This window comes from Macaca mulatta, chromosome 12 (genome assembly GCF_049350105.2).
Source record: "Macaca mulatta isolate MMU2019108-1 chromosome 12, T2T-MMU8v2.0, whole genome shotgun sequence".
NCBI lineage: Eukaryota > Metazoa > Chordata > Mammalia > Primates > Cercopithecidae > Macaca > Macaca mulatta.
The window spans coordinates 15,995,251-16,015,142 of NC_133417.1; the positions used below are offsets into that span (position 1 = coordinate 15,995,251).

General features: G+C 39.1%; 1 protein-coding gene across 12 annotated transcripts in view; it reads left to right on the forward strand.

Moving 5' to 3' along the window:
• The window catches only part of CLASP1 (cytoplasmic linker associated protein 1), a 312,280-nt gene that overhangs the window by 180,792 nt on the left and 111,596 nt on the right, over nucleotides 1-19,892 (forward strand). For all 12 annotated transcript variants that reach the window (XM_077956839.1, XM_077956840.1, XM_077956843.1 and 9 more), the window contains exons 9-14: nucleotides 4,089-4,241; nucleotides 9,179-9,252; nucleotides 10,604-10,696; nucleotides 11,669-11,814; nucleotides 12,825-12,960; nucleotides 14,040-14,110. In XM_077956839.1, the coding sequence (XP_077812965.1) occupies nucleotides 4,089-4,241; nucleotides 9,179-9,252; nucleotides 10,604-10,696; nucleotides 11,669-11,814; nucleotides 12,825-12,960; nucleotides 14,040-14,110 (673 nt within the window). The remainder of the gene's footprint in view (nucleotides 1-4,088; nucleotides 4,242-9,178; nucleotides 9,253-10,603; nucleotides 10,697-11,668; nucleotides 11,815-12,824; nucleotides 12,961-14,039; nucleotides 14,111-19,892) is intronic.

Sequence of the window (19,892 nt, forward strand, 5' to 3'; positions counted from 1 at the left end):
AAAACAGGAGAATAAATAATAAAATATGAGAAGAAGGTCTTATATTCACATATTTACTGTATCTACTGCTCTTTATTTCTTTACGTAAATCCAAGTTTCCAACTGGTATCATTTTTTCTTTTGCCTGAAGATCTTCCTGTTACATTTCTTGAAGTGCAGGTCTGCTGATGACAATTTCTGTTTGAGTTTTTATTTTGCCTTTATTCTTAACAGATGTTTTCACTGGATATAGAATTCTAGGTTACTTCTAGGTGAATACCATTTTCAAGCTGTCATTTCCATTGTGTTCTGGCTGGCAGGGTTTCTGATGAATTCTGCTGCTGCTGTTATGTTTGTTGTTCTGTGTACTATGTCTCTTCCCCTGGCTGCTCTTGTCTGGGCCTAACAGTTTGATTATGGTGTGCCTCAGTATGCTTTTCTGTGTGTGTGTCTTGCTTGGGGCATGCAGCTTCTTGGATCTGTAGGTTTATAGTTTCTATCAAATTTGGAAGTATTCTGGCCATCATTTCTTAATCTTTTTCTGTCCTTCCCCTTCTTCCCCTTGTCCTTCGGGCCTGCAGTGTTGTGTGTGTTAGACTGCTGGATATTATCCTTCAGGTCTCTGAGACTCTATTCCTTTTATTTATTTTTTCAGCCTATTTTGTTTCTGTGCTTCTGTGCTTATTTTGGATAAATTCTGTTGCTATATGTTTAAGTTCCCTGATTTTTTTCTTTACTTCTGCAATGTCTAGCCTGCACTTAATCTCAATCAGTGAAATTTTCATTTCAGATAATTATGTTTTCTTAAAATCTGTAAGTTCCACTGGATTCTTAAAAAAACTTCCTTTTTTCTTATGAATATCTACGTATTCTTTTAATATTGAACATAGTTATAATAGAAGTTTAATGTCTTATCTCATCATTTCTCAGAAGTTTACTATTTTCTGATTTTTTTGCCCCTCCTGATTATGGGCCACATTTTCCTCCTTGTCATGTTTAGGAAATTTTTTTTTTAAGGCTTCTCTGTACATAGTGAAGGAATTTTATATTAGATGTTGTGTATTGTGAATGTTACCTTGTTGAGTGTCTGTGTCTTGTTTTATTTCTTTTAGGAATATCACACTTTGTTTTGGCAAAGCAGATAAGTTACTTGCAGGTCTTTCTAATGCCCTGTAGGCCTGCTTTTAAGCTCTGATAGGGCAGATTTCATTTAACTTTCACTCCAGACATACTTCAACCTCACTAAGACCTGACCTCTCTGGGGGTCTCCATGGAATGCCTTGGGTGGGTCACCAAGAACATTCCACTTTGGCTGGTTGGAGCTTCCCTACTTGTGTAAACTCTAAGAGTTGTTCATTTCACACCTTCTTGGTCATTTTCTGCCTTGCTTCGTGGAAGTTCACTCACACGTGAGGCCTAGAACTTAGCACATTTCTGTAGCCCTCTTTCTGTGTAGCTTCCTGTAATTTCTAGCACCCTCAACCTCTCTGAACTCTGTTCTTTATTGTCTGCAGTATCTAATCTGCAGGGCTACTAAGTTTAATTTGAGGTCCCCTTCCCTGTACTTGGTGACCTGGAAATTATTAACACCTCCAGGCAGAAAGTTGGGGTGATTGTATAGCTTACCTTGTTTGTTTCTTTTCTTGCAGGGAGAAACAAATAAATCTGTATCTTTATGCAAATTAGCTGAGCAGCCAAGTTCTGCACTGCCTGGTATCCAGTGCCTGCACATAGTTCTTTCAGATATACTGTCAGGTTTTCTAGCTATTTATTGCAGGAGGTTAAGTCTGGTCCACACCTAGTCTATCACTGATGCAAGCAAAAAATTTCAGGAATTCCATTGAAATTGGTCCATTGAAAATAATTCTTGGCAACTGAGTATTGTTCTAAATGACATGCCTGCATGTGTTAGAAGACTGAATTAAACATAATTTACATGAATTTGTGAGTGAAGCATGATAGTGTCCTCATGTCTCCCATTTATTTTTTACCTGTCCCACAGACTAGAACTGTTCCTACTCAGCAGAATGATTATGGTTTAAGGTAGTAGAATAATGACATCTGTTCAGATGTTCTTAGAGCTCCCCAGAGGACAGATAGGCTGAGTGAGATCTGTCCTTGTCACCGCTAATGCTGACGGTACTCAGTGGGTGACTTCTCCTTTGGGTTGTTCTTATTCTTTACATTAGACTTAAATTTTCATTTTGGGAAGGCCATTATGAACCACTTTCTGAATCCACGGGAAGTCTATGCTAATAGCACTGTGCATGTGAATCAATAAAAAATGGATGTATGGGTTGAAAGAACCATCTTGAAACAGCATGGCATAACAAGACAATCTGGGGGATTTAAAGGCACAGTGAAAGGAGCTAATTTGCATAAAGACATGGATTTGTGAGGATGTCTTTCTCTCCTCCTCCCCCTACCCTGTGTTGAGTAAACTGAGCCATGTAATTTGGAGTGCATTGTTGTTGAGTTTCAGGGAGCACTGGGGTCTTGAGTAGACACAAGACTTCGCTGTTGATAATTTAGCTTAAGAAGCGACTAGATCAAGGAAAACAGGAATTCTGTATATTTTTTGGATCACAATGATTTATTTCAAACTTATTGGTAAAGAACTAATGCCCCTTTGAGAAATCATGAATATTGCCAGCTACAGATGTTGATTTTTGTTCTATTTAAATTACTCTTAAGTTCTTTGTTTAGCTTCCTAAATGACTCACTCTTATACTTGATGCATAAACTTTAATTTTGCATCATTGAAGTGTTGTTATAAATTTGTTGATTTTTAAGAATCCAAAGATGTTTCTTTTTTCTTGAGACAGGGTCTTGCTGTGTCACTCAGGCTGGAATGTAGTGGAATGACCCTGGCTCACTGCAGCTTCAGGCTCCTGGGCTCAAGTGGTGCTCCTGCCTCAGCCTTCTGAGTGTCTGGGACTACAGGCACATGCCACCATATCTGACATATTTTTTTATTCTTAAGAGACAGGACCTTGCTATGTTGCCAGGCTGGTCTTGAACTCCTGGCCTTGAGCAGTTCTCCCATTTTGGCCTCCCAAAGTGGTAGGACTACAGCTGTGTTTTTTTTTGTTTTTTTGTTTTTTTTTAATTTTAAATGCAACTTGAGGAGTATTGATTGAATCCACTGCTGTTTAAAAAATTTAAAAGTTAATGAGCTTATGAAAAAAATGTTCCTCTTCACTAAAAAAGAAATGCAACATAGAAGATGAAGTCTTTTTTTCACCTGTCAGATTGATTAAGGTTTAAAAATGGTAATATTAAATGTTGGCAGTGGTGTGGAAGGATGAGTACTTCTTTGAACTTCTAGGGGAAATGTACATTTATATGACCTCTCTGATAATTTTGGCACTATACATCAAGAACTTTTACATTCTTTGACCCACTGTTGTTGCTTCTAGGGTTTTCATTCCTAAAACGATTGGAAATTCAAACAAACAAACAAAAAATGTAGGAAGGCATTTGCAATATTGCATTTCTAATGGTGAGGAATTAGAAACACCCTAAATGTCTAACCATAAGAATGTTTCACTTGTGCCATTTTCCAATTACAAAGTACCATACAATTATTAAAATGGTGGTTCTGAAAAATATTTCATCACAGAGGAAACATTTACATATTTGAAGTAGCACTATTCCAATATGATACATACTCTCATCTCAGCTGCTACTTTAAAATACCCAAGTGACCAAGTACAGTGGCTCATGCCTGTAATCCCAGCACTTTGAGAGGCCAAGGTGGGAGGATTGAGTGACAGTGAGACCCTTTATCTTAAAAAAATAAAAAAGCATGGATGGTCAGAAATGTTCCAGAATGTGAAAATAACTGTTTCTAGGTGGTGGTTTTATGAGAGATTGTTTTCTTCTTTATATTTGTTCTATTTTTCAAAATTTGAGTGCAAAAGTATTCTGGGTATGTGAAAGCAAGTATGATCTTTGTAGCTTCATTCTGGGCTTAACCTAAGGCTTTCCAGACCCTAGAGGGGCACCTCAGACTCCAAAAGAGTATGAAAAAGTGTGTGTGTGTGTGTGTGTGTGTGTATATAGTTTTTGTTTTTTAAAAAACATTGGTTTCTGTGCTTACTGTTCAGATAAAAATTTCGATGATGAAGATTCTGTGGATGGTAACAGACCTTCCTCTGCTAGTTCTACGTCATCCAAGGCTCCACCGAGTTCTCGGAGAAACGTTGGAATGGGAACCACCCGCCGGCTTGGTTCATCCACCCTGGGATCCAAGTCTTCAGGTTAGTCTAAGCTCTGTGTGGCGTTCTAGGGTCAGCTATGCCAGCTTTTCAAACCAGAGATGCAAGTACTTGCCTGTGGTGGCCCTCAGAAGTGATACAGTCCCCGTATGCAGCAGGTTTCTGCCTGCTATTCTTTAATTGAATTAGCATTGCAGTACTGGTGCTGATTAGCTGGTAAGTTGTAAATTTGAGCTACTGTGTTGACTTTTGCCACATTCTGCTAAGGCGGAGCCTATAGAAGAAGGAAACTAGCACAGAGGAAAGCATAGCTCCGAGATAAAAGCAAGAGCGCACCCTCATCGCATTGTTTAGTTATCTGGATCCAGCAATGCCTGAAACCACTAGGGGCGTTTTAGACAATTTCTGTTTAACAAGACTGAGAATAATCCAGAAGTCACACTGTAACTCCTGTCTTTAAAATACATCTTGTGGACTGGCCCCTAGGTATTGGGGCGTGTGTGCATGCTCCGCATGCAGGTCGGGCTGTGGGTGGTGGAGACAGCCACCTCTGCTCCAGTTCCCGGTGAGCCATGGTGAGGTGGCAGCTGTTGGTGTGTCTGTTGGATGGTAGCGTGAAGTGGAGCTGGGCCAGCGGGAGGTAGCTCTGTGGGAGTGGAAGGCCCGTGTTTCTCTACCTGGACTGCAGGCTCTTCATGCAGGGAGGGCAGAGCTCAAGACCTCAAAGACAATCTGTAGAAAGCTGGGTAGCAGCAGCTCCACAGAAGAGTGACCAGACTGTTGAAAGAAAAACAAACAGAAAACGGCAACCACAAAAAACCCCATCCAATGGACCACAACCTCAAAGATCAAAGGTAGATAAGCCCACAAAGATGAGAAAGAATCAACACAAAAGCGCTGAAACATCTTTTCCTTCAGATAACCGCAACCCCTCTCTAGCAAGGGCTCAGAACTAGGCTGAGGCTGAGATGGCTGAAATGACAGAAGTAGGCCTCAGAATGTGGATAATAATGAACTTCACTGAGCTAAAGGAGCACGGGGTTGGGGTTAGGGTTAGGGTATTCACATAGGAAGAGAGGAAGTCAAACTATCTTTATTTGCAGATGACATGATCCTATATCTAGAAAACCCCATTGTCTCAGCCCAAATCTTCTTAAGCTGATAAGCAACTTCAGCAAAGTCTCAGGTTACAAAATCAATGTGCAAATATCGCTAGCATTCCTATACATCAACACCAGGCAAGCAGAGAGCCAAATCGTGAATGAATTCCCATTCACAATTGCCACGAAAAGAATAAAATACCTAGGAATATAGCTAACAAGGGAAGTGAAGGACTTCCTCACGGAGCACTACAAAACACTGCTCAAAGAAATCAGAGACGATACAACAAATGGAAAAACAGTCCGTGCTCATGGATAGGAAGAATTAATATTATGAAAATGGCCATACTGCCCAAAGCAATTTATAGATTCAAGCTATTCCCATTAAACTAACATTGACATTCTTCACAGAATTAGAAGAAACTATCTTGAAATCCATATGGAACCAAATAAGAGCTCATATAGCCAAGACAATCCTAAGCAAAAAGAACAAAGCTGGAGGCATCACACTATCCAACTTTATACTGTAAGGCTACCCCTAACCAAAACAGTGTGGTACTGGTACAAGAACAGACACACAGACCAATGGAATAGAATAGAGAACCCAGAAATAAAGACCTCACGACTATAACCATCTGATCTTCAACAAACCTGATAAAAACAAGCAATGGGGAAAGAATTCCCTGTTTAATAAATGGTGCTGGGAGAACTGGGTATCCGTATGCAGAAAATTGAAACTGGACCTCCTCCTTACACGCTATACAAAAATCAACTCAAGATGGATGGAAGAGTTAAAATTTAACTCAAACTGTAAAACCCTAGAAGAAAATCTAGGCAATACCATTTAGGACATAGGCATGAGCAAAGATTTCATGACAAAGACGCCAAAAGCAATTGCAATGAAAGCAAAATTTGACAAATGGACCTAATTTAACTAAAGAGCTTCTGCACAGCAAAATAAACTATCAGAGCAAACACACAACCTACAGAATAGGAGAAAATTTTTGCAATCTATCCATCTGACAAAGGCCTAACATTCAGAATCTACAAGGAACTTAAATTTACAAGAAAAAACAACCCCATTAAAAAGTGGGCAAAGAAAATGATCAGACACTTAGGAAAAGAAGATGAACATGCGGCCAGCAAATGCATGAAAGAAAGCTCGACATCACTGATTATTAGAGAAATGCAAATCACAATGAGATACCATCTCACACCAGTCAGAATGGCTATTATTAAAAAGTCAGAAAAACAGTAGATGCTGGCGAGGTTGTGGAGAAAAAGGAGTGCTTTTACCCTGTTGGTGGGAGTGTAAATTAGTTCAACCACTGTGGAAGAGACTGTGTCAGTTCCTCAAAGACCTAGAGGCAGAAATACCATTTGACCCAATAGTCCCATTACTGGGTATATATCCAAAGGAATGTAAATCATTCTGTTACAAAGATACATGTGTGCATATGTTCATCCCAGCACTATTCACAATAGCAAAGACCTGGAGTCAACCTAAATGCGCATTAAGAGTGGGTAAAGAAAATGTTGTACATATGTACCATGGAATACTATGCATTCATAAAAAGGAACAAGATCATGTCCTTTGCAGGGACATGGATGGAGGTGGAAGCTGTTATCCTCAGCAGTTTAACGCAGGAACAGAAAACCAAATACTGCATGTTGTCACTTATAAGTGGGAGCTGAATGATGACAACACATGGACACATGGGTGGGGAAAACACACACTGGGACCTGTTGCAGGGTTTGGGGTGGGAGGAGGGAGAACATCAGGAAGAATAGCTAATGTGCTGGTCTTAATACCTAGTGATGGGGTGATCTGTGCAGCAAACCACCATGGCACACATTTACCTATGTAACAAACCTGCACATCCTACACATGTACCCCTGAACTTAAAAGTTGAGAATAAAAATAAATAAGATAAAATACATTTTGTTCTTACAAGTAACGTGGTTCCTTGTGAGACCAGTAAGGATGTTGCATTAAATAAATTGTAGGAGATTTCTCCCATAAATTCTTCCTTTCACTCCTAATGTAGACAGTTTAGTTGTTATATACAACTCTCATCTTCTGTCAAGTTTCACATTTACATGCAAATTCCTTCCGAAATTTACCTCAGAAAAATTGTGTAGCTGCTGCTTTTAGAACCATTTTCACTGATGGCCTTAGCTTTTGAGCTGTTGGTGGTGGTGGGGATAGTGGTGGATGGGGAATCCCATGAGCCAAAAAAGATGAAGCCAAAAGGACCAAATAAAAGCTATACTCGTGATTAGCATTAAAATGCTGTCTCCTGATGGCCTCTCCTGAATTCTGAACTGGCCCTAGAATATTGGTATCTTGACCAGACCAGCATGGGACCACTCTGCCTCCTGACCCCAGCATCTGTGATAGAGGAGCTGTAGGAATGTTAATTGTACTTATTTCCAGTTCTTTCTAATCATTTTTTTGGTGTATTTTAAAACATTTTACTTTTTGTTACTGATTTTAAATTCACATAACATAAAATTAGCCATTTTAAAGGGAATGTTTTCAGTGTTTCATCTACCTTGTAGCATATATCAATACTTTGTTCCTTTTAATGCCTGAACAATCTTTCTTTTTACTTGATCTATTATTGGGTAATTATCTGTTGCACAAACAAGGCTTAGAAAATTACTAGACTGGTGCTTTCCTTCCCATCCCACATCCATACCCTTTCCAGAAGTCCCTGCTGTGTAGATTATGCACATATCAGCTCGGTTTTCCCCTTCAGCCCTGCACTTATCCTTTTTTCCATGTTGTTTAAAACCATAGTCATGAATTTCCTGGTTTGCTCCTCCTCATCAGATACCCTAGGCTCAGGGGCTGTTGTTGGCCTCTGAGTCCTCTTTGGTATGTGTGGGTACATGGTGTAGGGCCTCATGCAAAGGAGGCATTCAGGGCCTATCTGCTCAATGGGATCCAGTTTTTATGCTGAAACAGACACAGAGCACCACATCACAGTGAGTAACTATTGGCCTTTAGAGTAGTTAGCTTTTCCACGGTGTGAGTGATCTTCAGCAAGAGTGATGACACACATTTACTGCTACCTGGGATTGTCTTTAAAGCTCCTTTCTGTCTGGATAATTATCAGGACCCCGAACACCAGATACATGTGTGGTAAGAAAGTCTTAGAAAAGCAATCAGACTAATCCATGTAAATCATTAATGGGGGTTATGAAGATGACTATAGACACCAGTTTTTAAAATGTGAAAAAATCTGATAAAGCATCACTTGATTTTCATGCATAAAAGGGAGCTCAGATTAGCAAAAAGAAATACTTTCTTCACATACTTTTAAGTATACAAAGCATCTTAGGATAACTTTGTAGGAGAAACTTGTAACTGATTCTTAAATGAAAAAAAATGATAGTTATCATGAGTTCAAGGAAATAGAAATGTTTTCAAACTAATATAAAGTTAAATAAAACTGAAATTATTTAGGACTGGTTTGAATAGTGACAAATTTGTAATGCTGAATTCCTAGTAATTACAGTTTAAGTTACTCCCTGAAGAATTAAATTTTCTGCTTGATCCATTTATTAGGAATCTTTCAAAAGACTTGTGTATTAATACAATATCTAAACCCTTTAAAACCATACCCTCCCTGCTTAAATAGGTAGTCTAAGTGACCTTAAGCTAATGTATATAGCATTGTAGAATTACTGTATTTCATCTTGATGTGAAGTCAGTAATGTTTGTCAATTTCATGACACTCCAAAGTTATATGAAGCCTTTCTAAAAAATAGTTCTGAATCTTCCAAAACAGAATTTTGATTGTGTATGTTTAGACTTCTTCAGTGTATGTGTTATATACATTGTTTCATATTTTTTGAAATTCTTTTTTACAGCTGCAAAAGAAGGAGCTGGTGCTGTGGACGAAGAGGATTTTATTAAAGCATTTGATGATGTACCTGTAGTACAGGTCAGTGAGGATATTTGAGTGTGATTACAAACAAGGGTAGACTTTTTCTTCACATTTTATTTTTCAAGTATGCCTGTGTAATGTTCTTTACTAGGTCAGGTAATTTTAACTGTCAACACTACAGGAGATCTGAGGTGCAGACTAGAAAATGTTGGAGCAAAAGTCAAGGCCCAAGATGATCTTTCAGTAAGAACAGGAAAGACATTGGTTGCTCTATTATTAAGTTTATGGATCAGGTCACATAAGAGAGTAAGAAATAGGTGATGCTCAATTAGAAAATAAAAAAGGCATGTTTATTTAGGGATTTTTTTTTAGAAAACTTCATAACTTTGAAGGATTTTGGTGTCTGAAAAGTTACAGAGAATGATTTAATAAGAGCTTAGTTTATACCTTCTTTGATGCTTCACTTTAAATACCTAACAGATGAAACAAAGATTATTTATAAAAATTGGGATACAGCCGCAAGTTTTTGACTGCTTTGTGCCTTAGTATCATCTATTGCTGGTTGAGACTAATACTTTTCCTCAGCCTACACCGGCTCTCTGTGCCCTGGATTCCTGTGGCACTTACTAGTCTGTTGTGTACAACTCTCTTTGCCACCTTTGTTGCCGTATGTGTATAAAGCAGGTAACAAGAATCTCGGTGGCCTGGGCAACATGACGAAACCTCATCTGTACAAAAGATACAAAAATCATCTGTGGTGGCAGATGCCTGTAGTTCTAGCTGCTCAGGAGAGTGAGCTGGGAGGCTCCCTTGAACCCGGGAGGTGGAGTTTGTCGTGAGCTGAGATTACGCCACTGTACTCCATCCTGGGCGACAGAGTGAGACCCAGTCTCTTAAAAAAAACAAAACAAAACAAAATCTCGGGTTCAGGTTCATCCTTAAGTGCTTGACCTGACCTTCCCAGCATACATCAAGATTGATTATACCCTATACCCTACCTGTTTTCTAAGTAAGATGTGGAGATAAATGAGAATGTAGATTTGAAAGTCTTTAAAATTATAGGTATAGTGTCATGTTATAAATAATACTAAGAGTAAGAAATGACTTAGGCATCACTGAGTGTTTCCCGTTAGGCTTGTTTCTCTTTGTACATGAAATCATCTGTTAAGTTTATAGTAAAGCTACGTTTGAGGCAGGGTTATTCACATATGGCAGCAAATCTTGTGTGTACACATTTATAGTGAGAAAGATCCTCATTATAGACAAAACTCTGCAGATATTTTCTCATAGGTGTTTCTTAAAAATTAAATAATTTCTTTTACTAAATGGTCTTGACTTCATGTAATTAAGAAGTAATCTGTTTATTCTGCATGTTTTTATATTGATTGTAAATTAATTTTGCTTACAGATTTATTCCAGCCGAGACCTTGAGGAATCCATAAACAAAATTAGGGAAATACTATCTGATGACAAGCATGATTGGGAACAGAGAGTAAATGCTGTAAGCTGTTGACTTCATGTGATTACCTTTTCATAAGATGTATTTAAGTATCTCATACTTTATTATGAAATCAGGGCACAACTCTAATGAATTTTAAATAATATATATTTTAAATACAAATTATTGTATGTACACTTCACCCTTTTAGTAGAGTATCTCCTTTTATTTTTATTTTTGAAACACACCAACTTAAACCTTTATGAATCATCTAGTCTTTTAACAAAGACCTAACTGTGGAGTGTATGGTGACAGCCTCCACTGTCACCTTAGCAGAAATTTCATTCTGTGATTGTTTGCCTTTAAAGTGGCTTTTTTGTGGCAGTTTTAGTATATGTCCCCCAATATTCTTTTCTTTCTTCATATCACTTGCTAGAAAGTTGTGTCTCCTTTATTTTTAAAAGTAGATTAATGGAAAGTGGTCTGGGCGTTAAAGCGAGGGTGTGTCTGATCTGAGAAGGCTATTTTCTACTGGTTGGCTGGCAAGAAGGGAGGTGGTACCATTGCCATTATATTGTATTTTAAATCAGACCAGCCAGTTAATGGTTCGGTGGAGGATAATGGTTCAGGTAGGAATGCTGCTTCCTTTGGTTCATTAAATAAATGGCAGTTGAAGTGGGGTGTGAGGGGAGGTAAGCTTAGGAGGGGCTTTTCACAAGCCAAAAGTTTTTAATTATTTATCATTAGTGTTGTAGGATCTATAAATACTTTAAGATATTTCAAATGTAAAACTGTTTTTGCAGAAATTACAATATATGTGTCACAAATACTCCAGTTAAAAATTATTTAGTCTTATTTGTGATATGTAGATTTGTTTATTGTATTAGCTAATACAATACTGGCTGAATTCTCTTGGGAATGCTTTCTAATCAGTTGAACTTTAACAATTATCTCTTTTGTAGTTGATGGCTTCTGTTTTGTATATTCTGTGTTAGAATTGTTTTCTGTTTTTCTGAATTTTCTCTATTCCATTAGCTAAAAAAGATTAGATCTTTACTTTTGGCTGGTGCCGCTGAGTATGATAACTTCTTTCAACATTTGCGTCTTTTGGATGGAGCCTTTAAACTCTCTGCTAAGGATCTGCGGTCTCAGGTAGTGCGGGAGGCTTGTATCACGTTGGGGTAAGGACTGCGACGCTCCATATTCTCACCATAAAATAGTGTCACCACAGAGCTTCAGAGATGTCTCCTTGAACTTGTGAGCTGGGTCTCTTTAATGTAACTTCCGACTAGTCTTCAAGACCCATTCCAGTTAACACTTCTGTCAGTGGTTTTACAATACTTTTTGCTCAATTATGTGAAGTGTGACAGATTTTAAATTTTATTTTATTCAGTGATATAGCTCTGAAGCCTTTATTTCAAACTTTGAAGCAGTTATTAATATGGAAAGATGAAACTCTATGAAATCCTGTTTCTCTCATTTTTCATTGATTTTTGCTGGCAGGCAATAGTGTGGTTATCAGAATGTTTGTTCCTAGAAGAGTACTGTAGTTATAAAGTTAAAGGCATTTACTGCAGTAAAATTTTATTCTAGCTATATGTGTACTAGTAATCAAAGCTAATAAAACTTTGTGTTAGAATGTATCTCAGAATATCAAAGCAGCAGCAGCAAGAGGAGGCATCACAGCTGTTTAAAGTTTTGGCTGCAGTCAGATTTTGAAGCCTGAATATTTTATGTTAAGATAAAAGAAAAAATATGAAAAAGGAGCCAAGGGTGCTTTTTCATATTTGTGTTTTATTAATATATCGTCAGTTTGTTTGGTATTTTCAGACTAGTTGGGGCAGGTGGGCTGGTATCTGCCTGGAGTCCCTTCTACTTGGAAAGCCAAAGTGGGAGGATTGCTTGAGCCCAGGAGTTCAAGTTCAACGCGGGCAACATAGTGAGATCCTGCCTCTAGAAAACAAAAAGCTCCACAAAGACTAGTTGGAAATTAAAAAAAAAAAAACAAAAAAACAAAAAACCACTTTTGGGCTAAGAACTATTTGCCAAGTTCTCAACATGCACATCGGAAATCTTAGACCCTTGTCCTTTCTAGATAACTTTAAATGAAGGCTCTAGATGTTAAATGGTTTATGTGCTTCACTGTTTCTAAGAAAAACAACTACAGTCCAGTATCCATTTCTTGTTTTAGGCATCTGTCATCAGTTCTGGGGAATAAGTTTGACCATGGAGCCGAAGCCATTATGCCAACTATCTTTAATTTAATTCCAAACAGTGCCAAAATTATGGCCACGTCTGGTGTTGTAGCTGTTAGGTTAATTATTCGGGTAAGTATGTTATAGGCCATACATGAAATAAGCAAGTGGTAGATACCGATGGTTGATAAATATTAGAGGCATTTTTGTTAACATAATTATATTGAGTAATTAAATTTATTAGCATAATTATATTGGAATTTTATATATATATATATATCATCTTTTCCCCCTACTTAATTGTGGCATATGAGCTTTTTATAATCCATAATGTGAATTATGGATGTGTTATAAAGTTAATGAGGTATTGATTGTTAGCTCACTATTGGTTTAAAATATTCGAACATCCGGTGTCTGCTTCTGAGATTATATTGTATTCTTGTTACTTAGATATTACTCTTAGTCTTAACCTCCTTAATCCCAGTCCTTCCATTTTAGGTATTGGTACTTGTGGTTTTGCTGTTCACCCAAAAGTTCAATTAATTGCACATAAGCACAGAAACAAAATATTCTCTTTGGTTAGATTTTCTAGGCACTTATTTGTTCAAATTTAAATAATTATCCAAGTAATTTGTACACAAGTTTTTAACAAAATCTAATAGTTCACAAAGGTTTAAAATGGTTTTCCACGTTACCTCCCCACCACTTTCAAGTCCTTTTTGCCCAGAAGCAGCTCTTGAAGCTTTGAGGCTTGATGATACTGTCTAAAGTCTATCCAGAATATTCTTGATTATTTTGGTTGTTTACTTTGTATTATTAGTTCTTACTGTTCTTACTTGCACTGCCTACTTTAACTGTTAAACCCAAGGTCATTATTGGACATTTCCGTTGAAACAATATCAAAATACATTGGTCTGATGACTTCTTTCAAACCCACTCAGATCTCTACAGCTGAGATAATTTAGACCTCATAGTAATGATTGTTTTAGGCTTACCTTCATGTCATCATGTTGCCTGTTCTTAACTCTGTAAATTTTCTAATGCCTTTTGACAATATCCTGTGAATTATTTTTTTCTTTTAAAACTCACTGACATTCTAATCTGAATGTATATGTGCTATATAAGTAGATTAGTGAGGAAGTGATTCTTTTAATTTTGTTTTACTTTTGTATTTGCAAGTGTTCACCTCTGTTTTTTGTTGTTCTTCACAGCACACACACATCCCTAGGTTAATACCTGTCATAACAAGCAACTGTACCTCTAAGTCTGTCGCTGTTAGAAGGTAAATTTTAAAGGGTTTTCTCATTGTTTTTAAATTGTTTAAAAACCAAAACAAATTCCAAATCTCCTTCCATGGATAAAATTTCATGTTGAAAATGCTTAGTATTACTTAAAATCACTGCAATAAATGATTTTGAGTTGAAGAATCAAGATCTAAATATTTTGGGAAATGAATGTGGACAACCTCTATTATGTTTCTGTGTGTGTGTGTGTGTGTGTGTGTTTGTGTGTGTGTGTGTGTCTGTGTGAGAGAGAGTGAGTTTGGGGGCTAGTGGCAGAAGGAGAAGGGGAGAGGACCCCCTGTACATTTTTTTCCTGTGATAATCCTCCTACCTTTGTCATTGGTCTGCCCTATTCCCTGAGTAAAAGCAGTAACTGCATGCAAGAAAAAAATACCATAAACATCAATGGCAGTAGTTTCATATGTGAAAGGTATGTGTTGTTTGCATCTTCTGTTTAGCGATTTCTGGGATTCTGAATCTTCACTATTACTTAGTTCTGTGCAGTTGTGGGAGATATATCCAGAAGACGCAGGCAAATACAACCTGGGTAACTAGCTAGGGGTTTGTTCCCAAGTCCCTGTCTTATATGTGCTGGTGAGCTGCCCTAAACTACGTGTGAGGAGTAAAGACTGTGTTATTTTAGCTCAGACCTGTGAAAGAATCCTTCACTCTAAGATTTAGAGCCCGGATGACTTTTGCTAGCTGTTTGCCTTTTTCCCTGGGGTGTCATGTTGATCCTGCTGGGTTTCTATGGGTACAAGACCCTCTTAAGCATGCAGCAGCTCTGGATTTGTCGTTTTAAAATTTATTTTATTATTTTTAGCAAATTGGCCACAGACTGCCTTTTTAAAAATTTTCTTTCCTTTCCTTTTCTTCTTTTCCCTTTTGTTCTCTTCCCCCTTTCTTTTTCTTTCCTTTTTCCTTTCCTTCCTTCCTTTCTTGCCTTTCTTCCTTTATTGCTTTCCTTTCTTTTCTTTTCTTTTCTTTTTTTTTTTTTTTTTTTTTTTTTGAGACGGAGTCTCGCTCTGTCGCCCAGGCTGGAGTGCAGTGGCCGGATCTCAGCTCACTGCAAGCTCCGCCTCCCGGGTTCACGCCATTCTCCTGCCTCAGCCTCCCGAGTAGCTGGGACTACAGGCGCCTGCCACCTTGCCCGGCTAGTTTTTGTATGTTTTAGTAGAGATGGGGTTTCACCGTGTTAGCCAGGATGGTCTCGATCTCCTGACCTCGTGATCCGCCCGTCTCGGCCTCCCAAAGTGCTGGGATTACAGGCTTGAGCCACCGTGCCCGGCCTCTTTCTTTTCTTTCTTTCACCCAGGCTGGAGTGCAGCACACTGTAACCTCAAGCTCCTGGACTTCCAAGTAGCTGGGACTACAGGCACACCCCACCATGGCCCACTAATCTTTTTTTTTTTTTTTTTTTTTTTTACTGTTTTTAGAGACGGGGGTCTTATTCTGTTGCCCAAGGATGATCTCGAACTCCTGGGCTCAAGCAGTCTTCCCACCTTGATCTCCCAAAGTGCTGGGATTATAGATGTGAGCCACCATGCCCAACCTTTATTTTTTTAATTGGCAAGTAAAAATTGTGAAGACTTATGGTGTACAACATGCTGTGTTGATAATGTGTATACATTTTGGAATGGTTAAATCAAGCTCTTTAACGTGTATCACCTCACATACTTACTTTTTTGTGGTGAGAACACTTGAAATCTACTCTCAGCAGTTTTAAAGTATATAATATGTTGTTACTAACTATAGTCACCATCACTATGAAGTACAATCGATCTCTTGAACTTACTCATATCTGCCTGACATTTTGCATACTTTACATCTCCCCGTCTCTCAACCCCCAGCCTCTAGGAACCACCATTCTACTTTCTGCTTCTGTAAGTCCAACTTTATTTGCTTTAGAGGTGGTGCCTCACTCTGTCACCCAGGCTAGAGTGCAGTGGCACACTCATGGCTCACTGCAATCTCTAATTTCTGGGCTCAAGTGATCCTCCCGCCTCAGTCTCCCAAATAGCTGAGACCATAGGTGTGTGCCATCACGCCCCCAGCTAATTTTTAAATTTTTTATAGAGATAAGGTCTCACCATGTTGCCCAGGCTGGCCTCAACCTCCGAAGTGCTGGGATTGCAGGTGTGAGCCATTGCACCAAGCCTGAGTCGACCTTTTTGGATTCCTCCACACATAAGTGAGATCATGCAGTACTTGTCTTTGTATGCCTGGCTTATTTCTTTTAAGATAATATTTTCCAAGTTTATCTGTGTTGTCTTAAATGACAGGCTTTATTTTGTTGTTGTTGTTAAGACTGAATAGATTCTGTTGTGTATGTATGCTGCATTATCTTTATCTCCTCATCTGTTGATGGATACTTAGGTTGATTCCCTATCTTGGCTATTGTGAATAGTCTTGCAATAATCATGAGAGTTCAGATACCTCTTCAACATACTGACTGCATTTTTTTGCGATATATACCTAGTAGTTGGTTTTAGATCCATCTCATTAATAGCTACATGAAAGACAAAAAGAGAAAAGAGGAATAATCCAGCTATCTAAAATCATGAAAAAAGAAATTTATACCTTCCACTGAAAAAATGTAACTCCATACTGTGTGACTTAAGTGTGTACCCCCAGCGAATGCAATCTACCCTTGACCTAGGGTTCAGCTTCTCCTGGGGTTAGAGTGGAGCAGCTTCAGCTCCCCCTAGAGATGAGAATGTAAAGTCAGCACAGAGGGATGATTGTGAACTTCAGAACCTGACGAGCATCAGTTGAAACATTCCTCTCCCACTTACTCGTCTGACTCGTTAGGTATAAGGGTACTCCTCTATAAGATTTGGAGGATTCAGTCATTAGGTAAAACATTTAGTGAAAGCTTAATTTGTTGCAGCTGTGGCTGTTATTTTCATCTTGCTGCTGTTTTCATTTTGCTAATGTTAGGTTTCCAAGAGAAATTCAGAATGTGTTTTTCCTTGTGTAAGGCAAAATTTCTCCAATAAGATGACACAGATCTTTGTTGTGGAACGTTGCAGGATGTTTAGGGGATTCATCATCTTGGGCTGCCATTACAAAATACTACAGACTGGATGGCATGAACAACAGATTTATTTCTCACAGTCTAGAGCAAGCTTGTCCAACCATGCAGCCCAGGACAACTTTGAATGCCCAACACAAATTCGTAAACTTTCTTAAAACATTATGAGATTTTTTTAAAGCTCATCTGCTATCATTAGTGTTAGTGTATTTTATTTGTGGCCCAAGTCAATTCTTCTTCTTTCACGGTGGCCCAGAGGAGCCAAAAGATTGGACACCCCTGGCCTAGAGGCTGGAAGTTCAAAATCAGCGTGCCAGCAAGGTCAGATTCTGGTGAGGACTCTCATCCTGGCCTGTAGACCAGTATTCTCCTGTGTCCTCACATGGGAGAGAGGGAGAGCAGGGTGGGAGGGAGGAGGGAGCAAACTACCTGTTATCTCTTCTTATAAGGACACTAATCTCATAATGAGGGCCCCATTATCATGCCTCATCTAAACCTCATCACTTCCCAAAGGTTCCATCTCCAAATAACCGTCACATTGAGAGTAAGGACTTCAACATATTAATTTGGTGGGGCAGGGAGATAAAATTCACTTCATAACATTTAGCATTTCTGGCCTTTGACACTAAATATGAGTAGCACCCACAGTCATTGTGACAATAGAAATGCCTCCACCCTCACCAATTTCTGAACCACACACTCAGATTGTTGTTTCTGTATTTAGCCAGTGGGTGTCAGTCAGAACTGTATGTCTTAATGCTGAGAGAAGTAATAGGGACCATCTTGCCCAGTCCCTCTGCCCTCTGCCCTCAGAAAGGGAGAGGGAGCTTAAGAGTGCAGTGTAAGCAAAGCAGTGCACCTTCTGTTACATATGCAGCCTGTACTTAGCTTGGCTGTGTAGAATTGGTAACAAATGGACTACACACACTCTGACGTTATCATATATATTGTGGAATTAGGAGTTCAGATACAGCAGTGATTAAAGCTTGCTGATGTTTTCCCAAGAAGCTTCATAGATGGGTTAAAAATGAGCCACATTTTGAAAGATGAGTAGGAATAAGTGCAGTAAAGAGCCAAGAAAAACCCAGACTGGGAAATGCCACAGGCAAAAAGGTGAAAGTAGAATAAACATGGTCTAGATTGGGGCAGGAATAGGGAAGGTGATGGTGAGGAATGGGTGTGTGTGTAGTTGGTGTCTTTTCCTTTGAAAAGACTTGCTTACCCCTCTGGCCCCACCACTGCCAGCCCTAGGACCAAGCTGCAGGGCTCTCCTGTGAGCTGCTGGAGCCCCAAACAGTCTAGCAATGTGACTGTCTCTTTTGTTCTCTGGGCTGTGTCTTGGTTATCATTGGATCTCCAGCATCTGACACACGGTAAAGGGTTAGTAAATAATTATTTTTATTTATTTATTTTTGAAACAGGGTCTGACTTGGTTGCCTAAACTGGAATGCAGTGGTGCAATCATAGTTCACTGCAGTCTCAAACTTCTGGGCCCAAGCAATCCACCCACCTCAGCTTCCTAAATAGCTAGGACTTTATTAGCGCATGCCGCCGTGCCCAACTAAATTTTTTTTTTTTTTTTTGAGGCAGAGTCTCGCTCTGTCACCCAGGCTGGAGTGCAGTGGCGCAATCTCGGCTCACTGCAAGCTCCGCCTCCCAGGTTCATGCCATTCTCCTGCCTCAGTCTCCCGAGTAGCTGAGACTACAGGCGCCCGCCACTATGCCCGGCTAATTTTTTGTATTTTTAGTAGAGATGGGGTTTCACTGTGTCAGCCAGGTTGGTCTTGATCTCCTGACCTCATGATCCGCCCGTCTCGGCCTCCCAAAGTGCTGGGATTACAAGCGTGAGCCACCGCACCTGGCCCAACTAATTAAAAAAAAATTTTTTTTTTGTAGAGAGATGTCTCACTTTGTTGCCTAGGCTGATCTCAAACGCCTGACTTCAAGTGATCCTCCTGTCTTGCCCTCCCAAAGTGCTGGGATTACAGGCATGAGCTGCTGCTCCCAGCCTTGATGTATTGAATGATTGTGTATGGATTATAAGTTGTGAATTGGGAAGATTGTAGGAAAGAAAGACTGGTCATTTCTTTAGAGAAAGATTTTACTTCTGATTTGTGTGTTCTTGAATGGGTTCCTAGGACTATTAAGATTTATTCATACAAAAATAGAAATGCTAGACTTAGGAAAAAGAAAATTTTATTTATTTGTTTGTTTGTTTATTTGACAGAGTTTTGCTCTGTCGCCCAGGCTGGAGTGCAGTGACACGATCTCGGCTCACTGCAACCTCTGCCTCCCAGGTTCAAGTGATTCTCCTGTCTCAGCCTCCGAAGTAGCTGGGATTACAGGTGCCCGCCACCATGTCCGGCTAATTTTTGTATTTTTAGTAGAGACGGGGTTTCACCATGTTGGCCAGGCTGGTCTTGAACTCCTGACCTCAAGTGATCCGCCTATCTTGGCCTCCCAAAGTGCTGGGATTACAGGCATGAGCCTCTGTGCCCAGCCAGAAAAAGAAAATTTTGTAGAGGTAGAACCTGAAGTGGTGATGTAATCTAAATTGTTTTTGTACACAAATCAGACCAAGAAAAATCATAAAAGTGAAAAGGCTTAAAGAAGAATGCTGAAAGGTTGGTCAGAGGAAAGCACAGTAGTTGGAGAAAATCCATTGTAAGCACTACTTAGGGCCTTCTTAGCATGAAAATATAGAGCACTTAGTTTTTCAAGGTACTTTTAACTTTTTTTGTGCAAAG